This window comes from Dermochelys coriacea, chromosome 21, assembly GCF_009764565.3.
Source record: "Dermochelys coriacea isolate rDerCor1 chromosome 21, rDerCor1.pri.v4, whole genome shotgun sequence".
NCBI lineage: Eukaryota > Metazoa > Chordata > Testudines > Dermochelyidae > Dermochelys > Dermochelys coriacea.
In genome coordinates this window covers 16,523,610-16,542,429 of record NC_050088.1, presented here as the reverse complement: position 1 = coordinate 16,542,429, position 18,820 = coordinate 16,523,610, and the positions used below count along the sequence as shown (strand labels likewise).

Genomic DNA, 18,820 nt, shown 5'->3' with positions numbered 1-18,820 from the left:
TGGGGGAGGTTTAGATTGGATATTAGGAAAAACTTTTTCACTAAGAGGGTGGTGAAACACTGGAATGCGTTACCTAGGGAGGTGGTAGAATCTCCTTCCTTAGAGGTTTTTAAGGTCAGGCTTGACAAAGCCCTAGCTGGGATGATTTAACTGGGACTTGGTCCTGCTTTGAGCAGGGGGTTGGACTAGATGACCGTCTGGGGTCCCTTCCAACCCTGATATTCTATGATTCTATGATTCTATGAGCAGGAAACTTCTCCAGGCAACAAGTCCTGCACTTGTTCTCAGCTCTCCTCTAGCTGAAGAGTCTCCCCCAACCAGTTTGTGACTCCTTCCTCTGCACCAACTCTTTGGCCTCTGGTGGTCAGCTCCTTGGCATTTGGTACCTGACCTGGTTTGGAAGATGCCCCGACCTGCATTTCCAGCTCTGCTCCACCAGGGAGAGCACCACAGCCAGAGACACGGTGCCCCCAGCATGCTGCGTGGCCTTAGGCAGGGGCTCACTCTCCTGTTGAGCAGCAGGTGCCCAGAGACTGGGCTAGGCCCGCTAAGGAGAGTGAGCATCTGCAGGCCATCGGCTCACTCGCCTGCCCATAGGGAAACCTGAGTGGACAGTTCTAAGCTATGGGGAAAAGCAGCAGGAGCCCAAAGAGCCAGTGGTGAGGAGCCGGGGCCAGCTGTCTCCCCACATTGCTTTATTGTATTGAATTGATTGAGAGAGAATCCTACATCCATGTGAAGAGACTACGGCTACAGGAAAGTCACATACGTAACAGGAGCCCAGCTTGGTTTTTCCCTTCTCATCTCCTTACCCTTGGGGTTCAGTGGAGGGCGGGGGCTGCTGAGAGCATGAACAGGACATCAGCACTTTGTCCTGCCCAGGTTCCTGGCTAGGGGCCCCCAGGGAAACCCTTTCCACAGGCTGCCCAACGTAATTTGAGGGACATGGCTGCTGGGGAGAGTAAGAGCTGGCACTGTGAGTGCTTTCCACCTTCCAGGTGCTGGAGCCTCAACACTCCGCGAGGCAGGGGAGTTAAGTACCATCCCATGCTCCAGCGGGGACAGGAAGCAGAGGGGAGTGATTTGCCCCTGGTCACGCAGTCAGCTGGTGACCAAGCTGAGATCAGAACCCAGGAGCCTGGCTCCCAGCCCTGCACTCCACACACCAGACCGCGCTGCCTGGGGGAGATGAGGGGACAGCTGGATTTAGACATCATTCACACCCATGTTCTGCATTCGCCCTTCCAGGATGCTATCGCCACCAGCTGGTTTCTTTTTGCTTCCTTCGTGCTGCTTCTTCTGTTTCTTGAAAGGTTCCTGGTCAATGGGAGCAGGTTTCACAAAGGGAATCTTTTCTGTCAGCCCTGCTGAGAGATGCAGGCAGTTACCCATGGTAAGAGCAGGCCAGGAACACTTCCACTTTGCTCTCCTGGCCTGAGAACCATTCCCCTTTACACCACCAAGCGAAGTCCTGCTCAGAAGCCTTCATTCCTCCAGTCCCCACAGCCACAACCTTCCCTTCCCTTTCCCACCCCACTGGCTCCCTGCTCGCAGGACTGGGTTGAGAACTCGCAGAAGAGTCACATGGGAAGCAGTGGAGCTGGGGGGAGAAATCCAGAAGAGGTATTAGCGCTGGGAAGGAATGAGCAGACTGGACTTGCTCCAGGCCAGAGTCCCCCCCCGTCCTGCCTCTCCTATGCTACCAGGTGCGGGAGGAGACAGCAGACAGGGAGATGTGGGTCAGAGCACAGAGCAGGGGTGCCACATGAAGGGCTTTCCGAGTTGTACCTGGCGGCATGAAACCCTTCAGCTTCTCTGGCACGACGATGCCGTCGTGTGTCTGGTAGTTCTCCAGGATGGCACAGATTGTGCGGGTCATGGCACACATGGTGGCATTTAGCATATGGACAAACTCCACCTGCAAGGACAAAATCAGTGACCCTGCGAACAGGGCTCATGAGGGGCCTCGCCAAGGCCCGCAGGGTGCACCCCACAGACACACCAGCAGGCTAAGGAGCTGCCTCCCCTCCCATCATTCACCAGGGAGCCCAATGGGAGACACCACAGCTGCATTTCCATATCTGAATTTTTGTCCCAACCCCCCACAGAGTTTTCCCTGGAAAACTGAAGGGAGGTGGGGGAGGAGGTTCCCATCAAAATTTTCTGCAGAAGACACCCCCAGTCCCCCAATTTTCTGACCAGCTCTAACTGGGCCCCAGCAGAGAGGATGGAGCGGCTGATGCCAGGGCTGCTCAGCAAGGATCTCGCCCTTTGGAAGGAAGGATGCTCTCCTAGGATGGAACACTGCGCTGGCACGGAATACATTCACGGTGCAGGCAGTGGGAGAGCGAGGAGCGCCGGAGGAAAGATCCCAGCAGGGAGAGCAGCTAGCAGGCAGACACGGAGCGTGCAGCAACAGCAGCCTGGGAGGTAACTGCTCCGAGATGGTTATTCAGCTGCCCCAGGACGCACACAGAGAGTAAAAGGGAGGTACTGAAACGCCACCTACTTTGTCCATCATTTTCTTGGTCTGCCCATAGCGGATCCGCAGGCGACGGGCCTGGTAGTCTGTGCAGTTGGAGCAGGAGACCAGCTCCCGGAAGGCGCCTGACCCTGGGAACCAAGCCTCAAGGTCCAGCTTCTTACTGGCAGCGTGATTCAGGGAGCCTGCAAGAGCGGGAGGCAATTACTTGGGCTGCCTGGCAGCAGGGAACACGTGCCGAACGCTGCGCCTCTGACCCAGCAGTGGCTTTGCAGGGACAGAGGACAAAGCCCTCCCTGCTAAGTTACCTGCCCAACTGCTGTGCTCTGGTTTCACCACAAATGATTATGGGGCCTAGAGACAGGCACCTTGAAAACTCCCGAGACCCTGCGTCATAGTGAAGACTAGTACTCAGGGCTCTGTAGGACTCTAGGCAATGGGGATTCTCCTGGAAGAGGAGGATCTAGGGCCTATTTTCTTCCAGCCCCCCCAGCCACTGCTCCAGGGTGGGGCTTGGAGCATCAATTCCTGTTGGACAACGCTCTGGCCCATCTCGCGCTATGAGCACGGCTCCTGGACTGGGCTTCCCTGTTCTCACCTTCCTATGCCAGCTCCTCAGGGGAGACGGAGCCAGTCCTGAAGCCTGGCCAGCGAGCAGGGACCAAACAGGTGATCAGACCTTCCCATCACAAATGCCATTCCTGCCCACGCCCACTCAGGATGTACTTTTAGCAGCTCCCCTTCCCAAACCCCAATGCAGTGCAGCAGTTCTGGGGCACAGGGCCCGCACAGAGAAGCTGTACTGCCCTCCCCTCTCGGTCCCTTGTTTTAAAGAGGAATGAAGGCTGAATAAGTGAAGTGTGAGACGGAGCCTCAGGACACCAACCACTGCACAGCAGCCTCCAGGATCTGCCGGGTGATGTCCGCTCCACTCTGCCGCCTGCCAAGGGGACCGGTCATTGCTAACAACAAAGGCAATGTCAAGCCAACACACCAAGCCTTCCAAGAGGCAGGAGCGTCGTGCGTGGCTCTCACCCAGCTCATAGGGGATTATAAGGCATTTGGCCTTCTGAGAAACCAGGTGCACTGCCATATGGAGGCAAAGCAAGATGATGGAGGCTGGGTCTACACTGCACAGCTGTGTCAGGCGGGGGTGTGTGTGTGTGTGTGAGAGAGAACTGTACTGCCAGCCAACAAGAGGGCTTCTGCTGGCACAGCTGGCCCCATCAGGAGGTGGTTTCACTATGCCAACAAAAAATTCCCAAGGCCTGGCTCGCCCATATTGACGCCAGGGGGCTTTGCCAGCACAGAGCCACCGGGCAAAGCATCTGTGAGAGCTAATGGGCAGAAGGGGCCACCACATCGTCTAGTTTGACCTCCTGTATATCACAGGCCACCCAGAATAGACACAGCCTTAGCAAGAGGAGCTTCAGGCTCAGATTCCTGGCTAAGGCTGGTTCAAGCCACACCTGAAGCGTTCGATTTTAAGGGGTTCTTTGGCACTGAAGACATCTCTTCCCTCCCTGCTGTTGCTTAGCTTTGCCTCTACACCAGCCAGAAGGGGACGTGGGAGCTCTCAGCACTTCCTCCTCTCATGGGGACAAACCTGCCATCTCTGCAGCACCTTGCCCCCGCTGCCAGTCCAGTCGGGGCCCCATTGCTGTATGTTAGTGCAGCACCTAACAGCGAGAGTTCCTGCCCAAACTCCCTTACAGCATAAGCGGAGAGACAAAAGGGGGAGCAAGACAGCTGGGGGGTGTGGGAAGCACAAGGTAACGGTGATAGTGTAGCATGTGGATCAAACTGACAGTCTCAGCCCAACAGTGCCTAACCAACACACACACAGCTTTCAAAGTGGCCTGTCCCGGACTCCCCTGCAGTGCCCACACGGACACTGCTAGCAGGTCACAGCAGTTCCTTCCCTAGAGGAAGGGACAAGCCATTTCAGACTCAATACAAGTCAATTATTAGCTTTTCCTATGAAGCCCAAGTGAGCTCTTGATCCCCCCAAGATTGCTCTGACTGTGGCTAGGCAGGGCACTACTCAGAGTGGGGGTACAGCCACTGCAGTGTATGTTCCTGAAGTGTTACTGCACAGCGACCACCAAGGAAACAGGACACTTTGGGCTCCTTTCTGACCACACCAGCCACAGGTTTGAGCAAGCCGTGGGACAATGGCTGCAGGGCCGCTTAATCTTTATGGCAGCAGTGTGTAGAGGCTGAGCCCAAGGCCCATCGCGCAGGGTGCTGTACGCATTCTGCCTGGGGGCACAAAGAGGTGCAGGGTCTTGCCCAAGCTCACCCGCAGGTCAGAAGCCGAGCCAGGACCAGAGCCAGGGCTGGCTCCTCCGACACTGCCCTACCCACTCGACTCCTGTCTTGACCCCTGTCCTTCGATGGCAGGCTGGTCCTGTCACATCACCACAGAATCTCAGGGTGGGAAGGGATCTCAGGAGGTATCGAGCCCAACCCCCTGCTCTAAGCAGGACCAATCTCAATTAAATCTTCCCAGCCAGGGCTGTGTCAAACAGGGCCTTAAAAACCTCTAAGGAAGGAGATTCCACCACCTCCCTAGGGAACCCATTCCAGTGCTTCACCACCTTCCTAGTGAAAAAGTTTTTCCTAATATCCAACCTAAACCTCCCCCACTGCAACTTGAGACCATTGCTCCTTGTTCTGTCATCTGCCACCACTGAGAACAGTCTAGATTCATCCTCTTTGGAACCCCCTTTCAGGTAGCTGAAAGCAGCTATCAAATCCCCCCTCACTCTTCTCTTCTGCAGACTAAACAATCCCAGTTCCCTCAGCCTCTCTTCATAAGTCATGTGTTCCAGTCCCCTAATCATTTGTGTTGCCCTCTGCTGGACTCTTTCCAATTTTTCCACATCCTTCTTGTAGTGTGGGGCCCCAAACTGGACACAGTACTCCAGATAAGGCCTCACCAATGCCAAATATAGGGGAACGATAACGTCCCTCGATCTGCTGGCAATGCTCCTACTTATACAGCCCAAAATGCTGTTAGCCTTCTTGGTAACAAGGGCACACTGTTGACTCATATCCAGCTTCTCGTCCACTGTAACCCCTAGGTCCTTTTCTGCAGAACTGCTGCCTAGCCACTTGGTCCCTGGTCTGTAGCGGTGCATGGGATTCTTCCGTCCTAAGTGCAGGACTCTGCACTTGTCCTTGTTGAATCTCATCAGATTTCTTTTGGCCCAATCCTCCAATTTGTCTAGGTCCCTCTGTATCCTATCCCTACCCTCCAGCGTATCTACCTCTCCTCCCAGTTTAGTGGCATCTCTACAGAGTGGGGCGTGCACGACCAGGAGAGCCGAGTTCCGTACCTGAGACAATATTGACGATGTGGTAAGGAATGCCCAGCGACTGGTAGAACTCCTCAGCAGTCGCAATCATTTCATCAAACATCTCCCACGACTTGTTGTTATGAGGCGACGCGTAGACAAACTGCTCAATCTGGGGAGGATGGAGGGGGAGGGAGGAGAGAGAGAAGCAATGTATAGAGGGTCTGACTGCATGTCTTAGTCTGCTGCTGCTCAGAGGTGGGGCAAGGCCCAGGAATGGTGAATTCAGAGAACAGGAACCAGAAGACAAGGAGATTATTGCAGTAGAGAATGTTTTCTCCAATGTCCATCTCACGGAATCCCAGTGTAACAAACTGATGGTGACGGGAAATGACAGAAGGCCTGGAAACTGAAAGCAATTTATATTGACAGACCCCTAAAGGGCCTTTGCAGTCTCACAAATCTGTAATTACTTTACTCGGAAGAGGCAAGCAGCAGCACATTGCACCACCACTGAGAGGGGGCTTTCTGGAACAACTCTTGTTCTGAGGGTGTTGAACCTGCAGACCTCTCCTCAGATCATGCAGCGAGGGGGCTCTGCAGTTCCCCTCTGCTCCAGGGTATTGCTCATTTTCCCTTCAAATATCCAACACCTGGGAGAAAAGACCCCAAGCCCATTCTTATCTACTAGCTGGGAAACGTTGGCAGGATGCTAACTGGCTAGCAGCACGTCCCTTTACCTTTTCAAACTGATGCACCCGGAAGATGCCTCTGGTGTCACGGCCGTGCGAGCCAACTTCCTGCCTGAAGCAGGTGGACAGTCCAGCGTATCTGATGGGCAGATCCTCCGGCTTCAGCCACTCATCCCTGTGCAAAGCTGCAATTGGCTGTTCAGAGGTAGCAATCAGGTACTTCTCATCGATAGAGCTGTCCTCCGATTTCTCACTGCCCTTGCCAATGACCTGGAGACACGGGTTGAACAGCACTCTGTTAGCGTGCCAGAGGAGAACACACATCTATGGATACGTGCAATAGCCTCCGCAATGCAGACCTGGGCCCCAGGAACAGCAAGAGCCACAGGCTAGAAGGAGCCTTTGCCATGGCAAACACTAATGGAAAACTGTACTTGGTTTGCCAACTTCAGGACGCACAGGCCCTTCCCTGCAGCTTACCTTGTAAAGCTCCTCATCAAACTGACTGAGCTGAGCCACCTCCTGCATCACCTCTTTCCTCATGAAGAAGGGCGTGTAGATAGGGGTGTATCCCTTGCTGAGCAGGGTCTGCAGAGCATACTGGATCAGCGCCTGCTCAAGGAAAACCAGGGCACCCTACAAACACAAGACAAGCCTCTCAAGTCACACGAAGGACCAATGGCTCGGATTCCAGAGGTGCTGAGGGCATGCAACTCCTGTCCTGGGAGCTGAGCGCCTCTGACGACCAGGCCAGAAGTGCCTACAATAGCTCAGCTTAGAGAACGGAGCCAATAACTAGGACAGAAAAAGGAGTCCAAACCGATGGTACCTGAGGGCAAACAATGGTGATGGGCTTACCCCATGCAAGTCTTGGTCCAAAAGGTTTTATACACAGCCATGCCATTGAGCGTCTGTACTGAAAACATGCTCAGCAACAGCAGACAGGCAGCACTAGTCATACTACCACGCACCCAGTCTGACACCCTTTGATTGTGGCACATGCAGCTGTCTTTAAACAGTTAATGCAAGGCTGAACTCCACCAGCTGTGCAGAGGCTTTGCTCCCTCCCTAAAGGAGGGGAAAACTCCCTCTGCCTAGTACATGATCAGCGATCAAATTCAGCACCAGAAAATGCACTTGTGCCTACTGCAGGATTAGTGGGAGGTACAACACGAATGGCAGGAAAGCAGCAGATCTTTGCCACAAAGGCAGGTGGTTTATTCTATGCCTGTCTGATTCCTTTTCCTGCATCTCAGAACTAGGAAGGTTTGGGGCTTCGGGCTCTCACCTTCAGGAAGTACCCTCTGCTTCCAGCTACTATGGCCCCCTTTTCTCCCTCATAACCATCCACCATCACCACCAAGTCCACATGGGAGTACTTCTTCCTCACCGCGCAGTCTCCCCAGATCCTCTCCACTCGGTTATCTGCATCCTGCATGCAAGGTGAGAGAAGGAAAACATGGGCTCACTTAGAAGGCCACGCCGGTGCGGGGTGTAGAACCCTGGGCCAATGTGTTCTGTGGAAGGTAGGTAAGGAGTGAAGAGGGAGTGGTCAGGCCCTCATTCCACTCCCTCCCTTTCCTCACAAGGGTTAGTGCTCAAGCCTCAGGCATCTCCCAGTGGAGAGCATCAATACTTGTCTGAGCGCTTGCCACAGCTGTTACTGGACTCAACCCGAGGGGCTCCCTCACCGTGGGATTGGCTCTGCAGTCTCCATAGCGACTAAATCCAGGCAACTGACAGACACAGCTCGGAACCCTAATGCTGATCCCAGCCGGCAGCATAATATGATGTCACTTGGCTGCTGGCCTAGCCCAATTGTATTCCTGGAGTTAAACATTCTTGCTGGGTGAATGCAATGGGCAAGGGCATATCCCAGCGTTTGGCTCCGCCTAAGTTTCCCATGTATGCACTAAACCATGGCGGAGAGTTCCACACTGTCTGAGCGGGTCTTTGTGTTCAGTAAGCTCCTTCACTGCAGGACACCATCTTGTAATGCAGATTTCATTCACTCCCTACCCGATCTCAGCAACCCCTCTCAACAGGGACCTCACTGACTGTGTCTGCAGTCACTTTGATGTGCTGTAAGAAAAGGAGTACTTGTGGCACCTTAGAGACTAACAAATTTATTAGAGCATAAGCTTTCGTGAGCTACAGCTCACTTCATCGGATGCATTTGGTGGAAATGCATTCCACATTCCGATGAAGTGAGCTGTAGCTCACGAAAGCTTATGCTCTAATAAATTTGTTAGTCTCTAAGGTGCCACAAGTACTCCTTTTATTTTTTGCGAATACAGACTAACACGGCTGCTACTCTGAAACCTTTGATGTGCTGTGTATGCCTGTTTCAAGCTGACTGTATGTTACTTCCCAAAACCCAGCAGAGACATTGTCTACACAGAAGGGATGTGTTTGGCTCCTACCTCATCGTTGCTGATGGGCACAGAGGGGTGGAGGAGGTTTCCAATTTCTCGGAGGCTTTCAAACCGCTCTGCCTCCAGTTTCACACGCTCAGCATCGCACTTCAGGATGGCTTCGTCAATGAGAACACGGACTTTCTTAATCTGAGTTACCTGAAGACCCTGTTACACACAAATCACTGGGCGTGTCATTACTTAGCTTAAACAACAGGGAAAATGGGCATTATGCTCTTGAAAAGGGCCAAAGAGTTTTTTTAAGTAGCGTAAACCACTCTGATCTTTGCCTAACCAGCCTGGCTTTTGCAGAGGTAAATCACATTTCACTAATCAAACAGACTTCATTGAATATGTCAATAAAGTATTGGATAAAGGAAAACCAGTTGACAATTTATTTAGACTGTCAAAGGCCTTTGACAAAGTCCCTCACAAGAGGCTGCTACAGAAGCTAAGTCATCAGAGAGACAGACAAAGTATTGTCATAGATCAAAAACCACCTAAGAGTCAGGAATCAGAGTAGGAATAAATGGTCAATTTTCATCATGGCTGAAGATGAAGAGCAGGTGCCTCAAAGTTTCTCATTAGGCCCACCGTTACTTTATATACTTATTAGTGATCTGGAAATGGAGGTGAGCAGTGAGATGCAGATGACACAAAGTTATTTAGGTCAGTCCAATCCAGAGAGAACTGTGAGGAACTTCGGAGGAACCTAATCAAGCTAGAGGAATGAGCAGCACAAGGGCAGATGAAGCTAAATTTGATAAATGCCAAGTACTGCAGTTGGGATGGAATAATTTGAACTACTCCTAAACCTTACTAGGTTCTAAATTCATTAGATCAACTCAGGAAAGGGACCTGGGCATCACTGTAGCCCACTCAGTGGAGACTTCTGCTCAACGGCAGCTGCGGTCAAAAAGCAATTAATTCTTAAGATGCAAAAGGAAAGGGACAGGGATTCATATGGGAAATATCATGCTGCCATTACATAAATCAAGTGTGCTTTATTTGGAAAACCGTGTGCAGTTCTGGCCATCACATCTCAAAAAGGAGGATTAAAGGGGTTCAGAGAACGGCAACAAATTATTAGGGCAACGATAAAACTGATCTGAAGAGAGATTGATGAGACTAGGATTGTTACCTTAGGAAGGTGGGGAATAAGAGAAGCCATGATACAAATCTATAAAACTAACGACTGGTTTACAGAAGGGAGATCAGAAGCTTCTGTTCTCCCTGTCTCACAACACAAGAACAAAGGGACATGCAAAGAAATGGAGAGGCGGTAAATCCACAACTAATACAAGGAAATACCTTTTCATGCATGTGATTGGCAAGGAGTTCCACAGTTCAAGAGACGTTAAGGCCAAAATCTTAAGATTAAAAAAGGGACTGAACACATCTCTCTATGGATAAGAATATCTGGCTCTAATAGTGGATACTACTGAATTTTGGACACAATAATACACCACGTGCTTGAGTGTTTCTCGTACCTGTCCCTAAAGCATCTCGTGCTGGCAAGCAAGACACTGTCTTAGCTGGACCAGGGGGCTGATTCAGTCTGACAATTCCTGTATTCACATTTTGGCTGAAAAATGGCACCTCCGGCAGCACAATACTCCTCGTCCCTCAGCAGGGACACTGGTTCAGTACAGACTGAGGAAAGAGAACCATTGTCTGAATTGCCAATAGCACTTTGGTGTGTTCCTCAGAGGTGTCCTATTAAAGTATTGTCTCAGCCTGACCCTACCTAGCTAACAAGACCTAACCTGTTCACAGCACAGTGATTTGGCTGGAGGTCTCTGTCTGCAGAAGTACAGAACAGTCAGACTTCAGGCCGGAAGACGGTGAGATAAACAGGAATAAAAGAAAAGGCAGGTGGTCAACTATCACTTTTCAGAGTGCCCACAGCCCCATGAAAGCCGGGGGCGTAACTCACTGTTAAGATGTCGGCAGTAAGGCCATCAAGATTTTGTGCATGTTCTGGTACCGATTCATCATCACCCATGGGCTCTTTTTTCTGCAAAGGGAAGAATTGAGAGGAACAATGAGCATGCTAAGAACATACATTGTAAGCAGCAACCCGGGTATGTACTACAGTTGCTGCAATGTGTGGAATCAGGACTGGGAGGAGAGGGCCCAGGAAAGGATCTCAAACCTCATCTTACAAAGCCATCCACAATATGACACAGAATGAAAATCATGACTAGATTGTGCAGGGTAGTGGATTCTTCTAATCAGCTATATACTTTGGCAATAAATCCGACATGTGAACAATTTTCTCAGGTCTATTGACGCAACAACCTTAATTTGACATTGTCAAAAATTTCTATGGACATTTTTCAGGTCATTCATTAAGCAAACTTCTTCCTACTAGAGGTCACCAACTGCAGGAAGATTAGACAGATTACACTGCTTTTCAATAAGACTATAACAAATAGTATCACATAAGCGCTACATTAGCACCATATTAACAGGGAACACAGCTGCTATGATTTCATAGCACTCATCTCTCTTACCTTCATTTTCTCACCTATCGTTTTGCTGCACAGGTTCTTCAGTTTGTTCAAGTTGTCTGCACGAAATCTGCCTGGAAGGGAAGCATTGGAGGAAAAAAAATAGACCAGTGATCTCCATAGTGAAACTACACATTTGCTAGCAGATTCAGAAACCTGTTGAGTTGGTAAGTTGTTATCCCTGTAGGTGATGTAACACAGACACAAACAGTTCAGATACACAGCTCATTCCCTCTTTGCTTCAATTAGTTTTATAGATCTTATTCAGAGTGTTGGCAAAATGAGAGGAGAAACTTGCCCTGAGCAGGCATTCCATAACGCCGGAGGGAAAGAATGGCATCACAGCAGCAATAGGAGTTGAGAGATTCTCCTCTGCCACAAACTCATTGCATGCCTGTGGGCAAGTCAGTCCCCTGTGACACCATTTTCCCAGCTATAAAGCAAAAGCAGTACTTCACTACCTCACAGAATCACCGGGTGGCTTAATTCAGACATGCACAGTTCCACTCACCCTCTGGTCCTGTGCAATGTTTTAGGTAAACTGTTCACTGTGTCACTAGTCGGGGTGAGGGAGGAGATTTTATGCCTGAGCTGGTAAATTTTCAGGGCTTGAAAACAATCCCTTCACCTTACTGGTCAACGGAGAGCAGAAAACCCATGGCAAGAGGGGGAGGCAACTCCTTGCACCCCTCCCAGATTCCAGAAAAAATGTCAATTTTCATTTAAAACGTTTCCAGTTTCTTATGGAGGCTAAGACAGGCTCCCAAATGTTACCATGTACCAAAGCCTACAGCAGGGGTCGGCAACCTTTCAGAAGTGGTGTGCTGAGTCTTCATTTATTCACTTTAAGGTTTCGCATGCCAGTAATACATTTTAACGGTTTTTAGAAGGTCTCCCTCTATAAGTCTATATATTATATAACTAAACTACTGTCATATGTAAAGTAAACAAGGTTTTCAAAATGTTTAAGAAGCTTCATTTAAAATTAAATTAAAATGCTGATCTTACGCCACCAGCCCGTTCAATCCGCTGCCAGCCTGGGGTTCCGTTCACCTAGGCTGACAGCAGGCTGAGTGAGGCCTGCGGCCAAGACCCTGGCTCGCAAGGGGCTGGCAGCCAGGACCCCAGACGGGCGGCAGGCTGAGCGGGGCCAGCGGCTAGGACCCCAGACTGGCAGCAGGCTGAGCGGCTCAGCCCGCTGCCAGTCTGGGTTCAGTCCGCTGGCTCCTGCCAGGGTTCTGGCTACCGGCCCCACTCAGACTACTGCTGGTCTCGGATCCCAGCCCTGCCCACATAGAGTGGGTACCTATCCTTTCCCTGGTTCTAGCCCATTCTCTTCCTCTCTCTCTGCACTGAGCCGAGGGTGGGAGTGCACTGAGCACAGGACTGGGGGTGAAGGAGCAGGCTGGGGGTTGGGGTGCAGGGTCTGGCCAGGAGATAGAATGAGGGAGGGGGCTCAGGGTTGGGGCAAGAGGTTTGAATGTGGCGTGCTTACCTGGACAGCTCCCATTTGGTGCGAGGGGTGCAGGTGGGAATGTGGGGGGGTGGGGTGCAGGAGCTCCTGTTTGGTGCTCAGGGTGGGGGTGGGAATGTGGGGAGTGCAAGAGTCAGGACATGGGGTGTGCAGGAGTCAGGGCATGGGGGGGCTGGGTATATGTGGGGGTACTGGAGTCAGGGCTGGGGTCGTGAGGGGGGTTGCAGGGATCAGGGCAGGGGGCTGGGAGTGTGTGTGGGGGGTGTAGGGGTCAGGGCAGGGGTTGTGGGCTGGGGTCGTGGGGGTGCTCCCAGCCCCCTGCCCAGAGCAGCTCACGGCAGGGGGCTGGAGGGGATATGCCCTGATTCCACCCCCCTTCCCCAAGGCCCCATCCCACCTCCTCCCCGAGCCCCTCCCTTGCAAGGGCCATCAGCTGATCTGCTGCAGGGAGGGAGAGGAGGAGGGGCATGAACCCAGCACGCGGGGGGGGGGGGGAGAGAAGAGGCGGGGGGAGCTTGCCTGCCCTGCAGCAGCAGCCAGCAGGACCTGCCTGTGGGGGGGGAGCGGAGAAGAGTAGGCCGGGGACTGCAGGATTTTTAATGGCTCCCTGCTGCCTGCCGACCCCTAGCCTACAGAGACAGTTCCAGGGCCTCAGCTCAGCTTTCCCCAGCAGCAGCAGCATGAAATTGACAAGAATCTAGTCAGTTTCACAGGAGATATTCAGACCTTGGGGGGAAACAGGAGAAACAGGCAAGAACTAGCTCATTTTCCTCCTCTGCTACTGCTTGGGAAAGCTGGAAGCAGCAACAGGAGGTGCAGGAACCAGAACGGAGGGCTCACAAACATGAGGATCTGGGGCCGGTGAGAACAGCAGACACCTTGGTGTCAGTCAGGGGCATGGGGGAAGAGGAACCTCCCTCCCTCCCCACACCCCCTTAGCCAGGAGGCTCTGGAGCACAGGAACACCAGGAAGTGCCTACTCCCTTCCAGCTAGAGAAGTACAGAGGAAGGCTTGAAACTGATCAGAAACCTGTTAACTAGAGACAGGTACTAATGCATCCAGGAACTGCACCTTGGCTGGAACCCAAGCGCAGGAGATAGAACAGGATCAGACTAGTCACTAGACTCTAGGGCTGGGGTTCTCAGGGAAAAAGAATGTGGTGGCAACTCTTGCTGATGGCCGCATTCACGCTTTTCCCTAAAATACTTCATTAGCTTTAGGAAAAACAAATAAATACACACATACACATTGTAATTTGTTTACTCCTAACTAGTAAGTTCCTTGTAAAAAGTGATGTTAACAAACATACAAGTATCACTTTTCTCAGCAGACTTACTCAGCCAAGCCTGGGGACAAATTAAGCTCTGGCTGGGGGGCCAGGGGAGGCAGCAGGGGGCCGGAGCCTGAAACCCCACCGCCAGAGCCTGGGGACTGCTGACACATAGCCAGAGCCTGGAACTGGAGCCCAAAGCCCCGCAGCCAGAGCCTGCTGCCCCACCACCCCAGGGCTGAAGCCCAAAGCCTGAGCCCCACCATCCCTAGGGGTACATGGGGTCTTCCAGGGGTACATCAACTCATCTAGCTATTTGCCTCGTTTTACAACAGGCTACACAAAAAGCACTAGTGAAGCAGTACAAACTAAAAATTTATACACACTTGTTTATACTGCTCTATGTACTATACACTAACATGTAAGTACTGCACAAGATTTATATTCCAATTTATTTATTTTATAATTATATGGTAAAAATTAGAAAGTCAGCCATGTTTCAGTATTAGTGGCTGTGACACTGTTATATTTTTATGTCTGATTTTGTAAGCAAGTAGTTTTTAAGTGAGATGAAACTTGGGGTATGCAAGACAAATCAGACTCCTGAAAGGGGTACAGTACTCTGGAAAGGTTGAGAGCCACTGCTTATCAGCACTGCCCTGGACTTCACTGGTGGGCACCTCCCTCTATCAGCCTCTGGCTGGTCTGTCTAGTACTGTCGCTAATGGGGGGTCTAGTTCACACCTTGTAAATACTGGTAACACTTATGCGGGGGGGGGGGAGGAGAAGAGGGGGCTTAACAGATGTGTAATGTGCTTTGAAATCACTCAACCAGGAACCAAGCTCAGATTTATATTGATGGCTGATTTTAAAAAAAATATATACCAGTAAAAAGAAGTGGATTAAAAGTGGTGTCAGTGAATGATATTCTTCCAAGGTGCTCTGAATGCTAGCAACATCAGCAGAGAAACCAAAAAGCAAATTCCTCCAACCCTTCTATCCCAAATACAAAGTTGTATTCCCAGAGACCTGACAGTGCAAACTGATTGAATAGTGACTACTTTTGATCTGTGGCATGAATGAATCAGTTTCTACTCTGATTGCAGCTGGATTGCATCAGACTGCATGAATCACCAATCCCCAAGCAGCATCCTGCCAAATTGTACTCCCCTGATTTAAATGCCAACACACACATTCACAGCACAGCTACTGCATCAAAGTGCATCTCTTGCATCAAACTGCTCACTCCCAAAAGCAGAGGACAGCCACTGCGACACTGCTTTCAGCCCAGACCTTCACTACAGCAACCTCCTGCCTCACTGTCTGAATTTAAGCAGCGCTGCCCAGATATGCAAGACATTAATACAGCACATGCTGACAGCAAACAGTGCTGTCTGACAACATGCATTAACCCAGCCCTCTTTCCATAACAAGGAAAGAGGTTCTTCCACATGAAGGCAACTACATTAAAAATGGGGTCCATTTAGCCAATGACTTCATATTCTAATAATTACTATTGCTAAAAAAAAACTCAGCAACATAAGCTTCTGTATCTTAGAAATAGTGGCCTCTTTTGCAGATTCCCAGAGTGATCTATCTCCCATTACAACTACATAAATGCATTAAGCTACTATATTTACTCAACAAATAGGTGATCTTTAAATGGATCAACAAGTAATCCACAAAACACAAGGTTCAGATTAGAAAGATCCCCTTGGCTAGTCCCAGTCCATGTGACCTTTTCCTAAATCAGGGGCTGATTTAGTTCTTCTCTCTGGTCACGGCTCCAGGAACAGAGCTGGGAAAAGCTTACTGGTCCCAAGAACACCTGTATTGGTCTGGCAAAGCAATTCTAGGACCGGTGAACCATGACACAGCAGACCCTAAAACAGGTCTTTTCTTTCTGAGGTCCCCCAAACATGCTACAAAAACTCCACTGCCTAGCTGTGCCACAGCAATGTTTTTTCTGCAAATAAAAGTCAGGGCTGGTATTAGGAGGTAGCAAGGGGGATTGCTCAGGGCTCCCACCATAGGGGGCACTCTGAAACTAAATTGCTCAGGCATTGGTGTCAGTCCTGGGTGGTGGGGCTTGGGGCCCCAGGCTGCAATACTGCATGGCTGGACTTTGGCTTTCTGCCCTGGGCCCTAGTGAGTCTAATGCCGGCCATGCTTGGTGGCCACCCCTGAAACCTGCTCGCGGCCCCTTTGGGGGCCCAGGACCCCTGGTTGAGAACCACTGCCCTAAAAGTCACCTAATTCTTTCTGTTCTTATCATCTTCCCAACCCAACCTTCACTTATGACACAGCCACCAGTAATCTCAGAAACGGCTGAAGTCAGAAGTCAATGCTTCAGACAGCCAAAAGATGCGTTCCAGTCTGTCAGATATTTCTAATGACTTATTGCTACAGGACTCAGGGGCGATCGTGCCGGTGGCAGAAGTTATGTGGAATTGGAGAGGGGTGAAACAGAACACAACTGCCGTCGTGCAGACTGGATTTCAAGCTCAGGTAACCAGCTGGAGACCCGAGTGCATGCTCCACACCTTGATGAAGTCGGGGGTCCCTACCAAAGGCAGCAGCAGCAAAAGGCCCAGAATTTGGAGGGCCCCAAGCATCGCAGTTCCACTGGCTCCGGGTGGAGGCGCAAGCGCTCAGCAACGTGCCGGGAGACACTGTGCCCGGCCCGGCCCCAAAGGGCGCTCTGCTGCTGGGGGGCATGACCCCGAGGCCGAGGGACCCAGAGCAGCCCTGCCCCGCTGCGGGCACCCGGGGCACGATCCTGCGCTGACAGCCACTGTCACCCTCGCGGCCTGCAAAAGTTGGGGGGGGGGCTATGGAGATGCAAGGACAGAAGCCTTCCACCGTGGTGGGGCCCCGCCCCCAGAGCGCGGGGACCCCTCGCCGCAAGGGGGGGTCCCCCATTGTCTCCAGAGGCGGGAGGCTCGTTGGCGCATGCGCAGCGCCCTGCCGCGGACCCCATCTGGCAGGGGCCTCCCCCGCCCGGCACCTACATCGCCGCCAGGCCCCGTCCGCCGCCACCAGCGAGTCCACCAGCGCCGGGTCCTTGAAGCGCTTGATCTGCGTGTCCCGCACGCGGTCGGGATCCCCACCCTTGTCGGCGCGGAACAGGTCCAGGTCGAGCACCATCGTGCCGGCCGAAGGGCAGGACGCGTCGCCACTGCGCAGGCGCAGCAATGTGGACGCGGCGGAACTGCGGCGAAGGCACAGATCCGGCCGGGAACGGGATGCAGGGCGCATGCGTAGGAACGACAACCTGGCCGAGCAACGGCTCAGCACGCCTGCGCAGCTTTCCGGTGCCCGGGGGGGGGAGGGAGAGGTGCTAGAGCGCACCCTGCCGGCGCGGTGTGGGGTCGCAGGCAGCCCGCCCGGGGGAGGCCGAGGGCAGCGCGCGGGGCGGAGCTGCTGGAATAATGTGCACAGCGGCTGCTGCGAGCCATTGGACGGCGTGTGACGGAATCCCGGGCAAGCCGGGGGGGGGGGGGGCAGCAGCCTCCCCAGCCCCCCCACCTCTGCACGGGCCCCGGCCTGACGGGCTGCAGCCTGGCGACTCCAGGGGTGAAACTCTCCTGGGCACGTGCCCTCAGCCAAGTGTCAGGTTTCAGAGTAGCAGCCCTGTTAGTCTGTATTCGCAAAAAGAAAAGGAGGACTTGTGGCACCTTAGAGACTAACACATTTATATGAGCAGAAGCTTTCGTGAGCTACAGCTCACTTCATCGGATGCATTTGGTGGAAAAAACAGCGGGGAGATTGATACACACACACAGAGAACATGAAACAATGGGTTTTATCATACACACTGTAAGGAGAAAAGGAAAAGGATTTGTTAGTCTCTAAGGTGCCACAAGTACTCCTTTTCTTTTTGCGAACACAGACTAACACGGCTGCTACTCTGAAAACTGTGAGGAGAGTGATCACTTAAGATAAGCCATCACCAGCAGCAGGGGGGGAAAGGAGGAAAACCTTTCATGGTGACAAGCAAGGTGGGTTATTTCCAGCAGTTAACAAGAATATCTGAGGAACAGTGGGGTGGGGGGTGGGGGGGGGAGAAGTAACACGGGGAAATAGTTTTACTTTGTGTAATGACTCATCCATTCCCAGTCTCTATTCAAGCCTAAGTTAATTGTATCCAGTTTGCAAATTAATTCCAATTCAGCAGTCTCTCGTTGGAGTCTGTTTTTGAAGCTTTTTTGTTGAAGGATAGCCACTCTTAGGTCTGTGATCGAGTGACCAGAGAGATTGAAGTGTTCTCCAACTGGTTTTTGAATGTTATAATTCTTGACATCTGAATCAAGACCTATCCTGAAGGACGACCCATCACTATCACAGATCTTGGGAGACAGGCCAGTCCTTGCTTACAGACAGCCCCCCAATCTGAAGCAAATACTCACCAGCAACCACACAACAGAACCACCAACCCAGGAACCTATCCTTGCAACAAAGCCCGTTGCCAACTCTGTCCACATATCTATTCAGGGGACACCATCATAGGGCCTAATCACATCAGCCACACTATCAGAGGCTCGTTCACCTGCGCATCTACCAATGTGATATATGCCATCATGTGCCAGCAATGCCCCTCTGCCATGTACATTGGTCAAACTGGACAGTCTCTACATAAAAGAATGAATGGACACAAATCAGTATAAGAAGTGTG

At 51.7% G+C, this 18,820-nt stretch overlaps 1 protein-coding gene and 1 non-coding gene across 2 annotated transcripts; both read right to left on the bottom strand.

Annotated features, from left to right (window-relative positions):
- Positions 1-652: 652 nt before the first annotated feature.
- SARS1 (seryl-tRNA synthetase 1) lies at positions 653-17,422 on the bottom strand. Its single transcript, XM_038380126.2, has 11 exons — positions 17,157-17,422; positions 11,404-11,474; positions 10,824-10,904; positions 8,897-9,055; positions 7,762-7,905; positions 6,954-7,109; positions 6,522-6,743; positions 5,824-5,953; positions 2,510-2,667; positions 1,789-1,918; positions 653-1,364 (listed from the first exon to the last, which is right to left on the bottom strand). The coding sequence occupies exons 1-11, from the start codon at positions 17,401-17,403 to the stop codon at positions 1,207-1,209; spliced, it is 1,656 nt and encodes a 551-aa protein (XP_038236054.2). The 5' UTR covers positions 17,404-17,422; the 3' UTR covers positions 653-1,206.
- On the bottom strand, positions 4,550-4,652 carry LOC119846563. The gene has a single exon (XR_005289907.1). It is a non-coding gene; the product is annotated as a small nucleolar RNA SNORA16B/SNORA16A family (small nucleolar RNA).
- Positions 17,423-18,820: the final 1,398 nt, after the last annotated feature.